Source organism: Alligator sinensis, unplaced genomic scaffold (assembly GCF_000455745.1).
Source record: "Alligator sinensis unplaced genomic scaffold, ASM45574v1 scaffold898_1, whole genome shotgun sequence".
Classification (NCBI taxonomy): domain Eukaryota; kingdom Metazoa; phylum Chordata; order Crocodylia; family Alligatoridae; genus Alligator; species Alligator sinensis.
In genome coordinates, this window is record NW_005843836.1 from 17946 (window position 1) to 23359 (window position 5414).

The 5414-nt window shown below is 49.3% G+C and overlaps 1 protein-coding gene across 1 annotated transcript in view; it reads right to left on the reverse strand.

Moving 5' to 3' along the window:
* Nucleotides 1-467: 467 nt before the first annotated feature.
* Nucleotides 468-5414, reverse strand: part of LOC102369888 (butyrophilin subfamily 1 member A1-like) — a 19269-nt gene continuing 14322 nt past the window's right edge. The window contains exons 6-7 of the mRNA XM_006039187.3: nucleotides 4099-4131; nucleotides 468-2036 (exon numbers count right to left, since the gene is read on the reverse strand). Coding sequence (XP_006039249.3) covers nucleotides 1474-2036; nucleotides 4099-4131 — 596 coding nt within the window. The 3' untranslated portion in view covers nucleotides 468-1473. The remainder of the gene's footprint in view (nucleotides 2037-4098; nucleotides 4132-5414) is intronic.

The following is a 5414-nucleotide window of genomic DNA, read 5'->3' on the forward strand; positions in this document are numbered from 1 at the left end:
CCCCTGAGGACTGGAAGGGGGGACCTGTCCACTCCTTCTGCTGTTCCTGGCTGACCCAGGGGCTCCAGTCGTAGGGCATGGCCATGCAAGGTGCTAGTCTTGGCAGGGGACAGTGGCGGTGGTGGGTGGTCTTCCTGCACTTGCTCGCTACCTGGTTTCCTTGGGTGTTGCCCCTTGGCTGGGAGCAGACATAAGAAGAGGGAATCCCAACGCTGCCACTTCAAGCTGTTCCCCACATATCTCCCAGCGGAAGCAGGGCAGGGGCTACCTGTGTTCGGGTGATGTTCAGGCCGTGACTCTTTAACCTGACAGCGAGGGAACCATTTCCAGCAATTGCTAAGAAGGACTTTTCAGTCTTCAGAGTGTCACTACAATGAAGGAGGCCGAAGACACCGCAAATTTTCTCATGGTAATGTTGACCCTATTTCTGCAGTAGATTGAAAGTTGAAATAGTTTGGTCATCTTGACACTGCAACTCACTAAAAGGGTAGGAAACCTTCAATATCCACAGGAGCCTGGAAACACTTCATATATTTAATCTTTTACTTTCATTTGACCAGAAAGAAGTCACAAACTGATCAGAAATAACTCAATGAGAAAGTTCAGTTAAGACCTGCTGTACTGCCCCTCCTCTTGAAAACACTGGTTCAGACTATTGACTTTTAACCCTAGAAGCCCATGGTGTAAAGCTGCTCACCTCAGAACTTGAATGAGCCTGGGCCTGTCATTACCCATCACTATTGCTGCTGCAGGGGTGCACTTACGCACTTACGCACTTACAAGAAGAGTGCCATCCTGTGTGAGTACACATCAATGACTTTGGAAGATATAAGCTTAGCTTCTTTTTTCTTTCTTTCATTTTTTTTTTTAGATTATCTGGAAGGGGAAGTCGGCAGCCGTCCAGTTGTATTTGGCCACAGCAGCACATCACCCAGTACTGCCCGCAGTCTCACCAGAGTGTGATGCTGAATTGTTTCAGGGAAGGAAATCAGTTTGGTCAGTGCCTCCAAACAACATAAACTCAGGAAATTAAATATCCAAATGAGAACAATGGGAACTGGACAGGAGGTGTCCTCATAGTTATCAAAGGTTGTTTATTACCATAAACGTGAGGGCAGCCAATCACAGGGGAGGCATTGTTAAGCAGCCAGACAAAGGGAAAAAGGACGAGATTTGCACTTCTCATGACTTAGGGACTCTGAATGGATGAGCTGCAATGAAAGAGCCTCCTGGATCAACAGCATCCTACAATCCCTCTGTTCCCTTGCTTTATCTCTGGGTCATACACAGGCTCAGAAAAAGGTTTAGAGATTGACTTTCCACCTGAGTCGTTTCCTGCTCCGTGTGGTCTGACCGTGCAGGACCCGACCCTGCTCCTCCAGGGGCACAGAGACTGCAGGGCTGAAACGCTTCAGGAGGAGAGGAGTCCTCCAGGGTCATAGAGATGAGCAAGACTGAGGCTAGAGCAGCCAACTAAGAGACCCCCTCTGGTGCAGTGCAAGGCGGGGTCAGTGGTGCAGTGTGGAATGTGAACTGCACGGTTGTATCCTCCAGCCAGAAGAAGGGCCGGATTCTGTCCCCAGTAAACGAGGGCAGCAGGAAGGTGAAGATCGGGGCCTCGGTGTGAGCATCAAAAAACCAAACCTGCCTCCCTGCACAGTCCAGATACACCCGGATACTGCTGGGCACTAAGCTTGGGGACAAGCGGGTGCGATCAGGGCCTGTGAGAGCCTGGAACACGTCCCCCCAGCGCTGCACACCCCAGACCCCCTCCTTGGGGCCAAAGCAGATCCATCCCTTCCGCCTCACAGACTCTCTGGCAATCCCCACGGCCCACCATCTTTCCTTCCCCACCTCCACCTCCCACCAGTGTCTCCCAGAGAAGAGTTGCTCACGGCCCAGCACACACCACTCAGAGTCAAATCTCTGAGCACTGTCAGGCAGTTGCTGCCATGTCTCTACCCGCGTCACACTTCTCCCATCCTCAGACAGGACGAGCTGCGGATGAGCCGTTTCTGGATCCAGAGTCACCTTCACTGTGGGGAAAGGACAGAATCAGAGTATCAAGAGTGGAGCTTGGCCCAGTTACAGAGTTTGATAATTTCAGTGACAGCATCGGCCTGAGCCGGAGGGTGAATCAGGCAGTCTCCTTTCTCCAACATTTACCCAGCTCTGACTGGGAAGGAGCTCTGAGGCCTCAGCAAAGGGCAGGGCAGATTCACCTCCCGCAGGCAGAGATGAGTCAAGGACAGAGACTAAACCTGCTGGGTTAGGACTGGGTCTCAGGATCATTCCCCTCCTGCACCCACCTGTCCTCAGGGAAGGGACTAGAGACCCTCATGTCAGAGGGGAGCCCAGGCAGAGGGTATAACAGGAGAACATGGACACAGCTCACTGCTCTTTCATAGTTTCATAGTTGGAAGGGTTGGAAGGGACCTGAGGAGATCATCTAGTCTGACCCCCTGCCATGGCAGGAAAAAGTACTGGGGTCAAATGACCCCAGCCAGATGTTCGTCCAGCCTCCTTTTAAAGACCCCCAGGGTAGGAGCCAGCACCACTTCTTTTGGAAGTTGGTTCCATGTCCTAGCCACCCTGACAGTGAAATAGCGCTTCCTAATGTCTAGCCTGAACTACCCTCTGCTAGCTTGTGTCCGTTGTTTCTTGTAACTCCCGGGATTGCTCGGGGGAACAGGGACTCTCCCAATGCCTGCTGGTCCCCCTTGACTGAACTGGACGCAGTACTCCAGCTGCGGCCTGACCAGTGTCGCATAGAGGGGGAGGATCACCTCCTTGGACCTGCTTGAGATGCATCTGTGGATGCACGACAAGGTGTCCCCACACTGTTGGCTTTCCTTTGGGAACAGCCTAATTCGGTGGTAGATGTGAGTAAGAAAAGCATATTACCAAGTGGTGCTTGGAGAGAGGAAACAAAGAAACAAGAGGAAGTATGGAGACCACTGCAGGTCCCAGGGTTTTCTACATTTAGTCACAACACATGTGTGATGAGGACTCTGCCCTTCTGCACATTAGTGGAGCAGAGGTGACAGAGTGGAGCAGTGCTGGTACGTCAGAGGATCCTGTCCTGGGAATCAAGGAGAGGAAAGGAAAGACTTTCATTCATTCTTGGAGAGAACAGGGAAATGCTTCTGAGCCCTCATTCTCTTTCAGTGGGAGAGACAGGAGACTTTTGGGAGGAAACAAGTGGGAGAACAAGGGGAGAGGTTACTACACGCATAATGGAAGAGATCTCAAGGAGAAGAGAGAGTTGTATTGAACAGGAAAATGAAAGACACCTGAATGAGGATCATGGTGGAGAGGAGGGAGAAAAAGGTAGTGGGCAGCAGAAAATGAAAGATGAGAGAAAATCACCCCTTTGTATGAGGGAAGACAGCAGTTCAGATGACCCAGCTGTCCATCCAGCCACTCTCGCTGAACCTCAGTTTCTTCCAATTGCTTCATCTCTTTATCTCTGTATATTAGGCCATTTTATCTGGGGCCTCCTGCTCTCGCTATATCTTGCTGATAACCTTCCCATACTTTCTCACTGTTGTCCAGCCTTTCTGGTCATTTCTCCCAATCCTGATGTCTCTCCCTCTTTGTGTTCTCATAACTTTTCCACTGTAGTCTTTCTGGACTTCCTTATCACCCTAAGGACCTGATGGATTTAAGGCCAGGCACAGTCACAGACACCTGTCTGGTCTCTCTTGTATGAACCATGGTTCTTGTGTCTGTTGCTCTTAGGCAGCGAGGGGGATCTGAACCCCAGCCACTAGGGGTTACTGCTGGACTAAGAATGGGGGGGTCTTTGCCTGTGGTAGTTGGGGGGATGCTGAGCTGGCCGTGAAGGCAGACTGGGCAGGGGCGGGGAGGGGGTGGCTCAGAAAACTCAGCAGGAGGCAGTGCTCAGGCAGGCTGAGGTGGGGCAGGCAGAGGGGCTGGAATCCCCCCCTGGCCCCATGGCTGTGTTTGAGGGGAAATGTTTTATCTCACAATGGGCTGTAAAAAGCATGGACTGGGTGAGCTCTTCCCTTAACACTGATGTCCTGCCACGCTCAGCAAAGCAGAGAAAGATGTTCTCCCTCAAGGTGATACTCTTACCTTCCTCCACAGGTAGAGCAGTTCTGCCCAGCCCTGAAATGAAACACAGAATTGAACATGAAAGCTCAGTCAAACAAATATACTGGGAGTGTTCAGCGCTGTGTCAAATACTATGATTTGGAAGAAATAAGTTCTATGACTTCAATTTAGAATAAATCCTCAATGAATTCCTGGACATGGTATGACTGTTTATGTGTTAGAGGCCATACATTTCACAGAAGTATTGGTACTTACCAGAACTTCTATTGCCCATATAGTTCTTGATACTAAATTTCCCTTTCCCTCTTTGGAAATTATATGGTAAAATACTCAGTGAAAATTGGTCCCTGCTGCTTTAGTACCAGTTGCCAATATTTCCATGCATTCTATGGTAGTAAGTTGAGGCCATGAAGGTGATTTTGAAAAAGTGTGGAAGAAATGTGCCTCTTTTTGGATCCATGGCATATGTTATTGGTATCCCAATGGGACAACAGGGAAATAGGAGGAAGTGTGAACGTATTCATAGGCAGATCTAGGATTTGCAAAAGTGGGTACAGGTGGTGTGGTGCACCATCACAAAGAATGTGACATATTTTGCTGTAGTTCAAGAGAAACTAGGTACTTTATTAATAGGCTAGGGGCCTAGAGCTATATTATTCAATTTAAGATCAAAGCAGAAACAAATATACTTTTATTGGAATGTGCACTATTTTGCTTGATTATATACTGAATTTAAAATAGGCAAAAAAAGTCCAAATAGTCAAACCAGGCAAAGATAGTTCAAATAGTCAAAATATATTGTTTCATTAGTCCTGTAGTCATTATAGTTAAATGTACAACTCTTATTCAAATTTATAGAAGAAAATAATATTCTTGAGCATTTTGACCATGCCTCCAATTCTAATATAATAAAGGGCTTAATTTGTCTGTCTGTCTGTCCCTAACACTTTTGCCCAACTGATTGGGTACTGATTGGCTGTGTAGGCCTGGCCAGTGGAGGCAGGGCCAGCTAAGTTAAAATGGGAGCCACTCCCCTGGTGCTGCCTCCTCCTGCAGCCTTTGGTGCGGCAGCTCCCTCTGCCCCACCTCCACATGTGGCAAGAAAAAAAACTGGCAGGAGCACGTTAAAAGCTATGGGGCCAACTGAGAAAAGGGAGGAGCTCCTCTGTCATAGCGGGGTTGGACCCAAAGGCAAGGGAGAAGCGGGCTCAGACCCGAAGCAGGGGGGAAAGGGGGAGCAGGGTCAGACCCAAAGTGGGGGAATGGGGGGGATTGGGATTGGACCCTAAATTGGTGGGGAAGGGAGTGGAGTCAGACCCAAACTGGGGGGTGGGGAC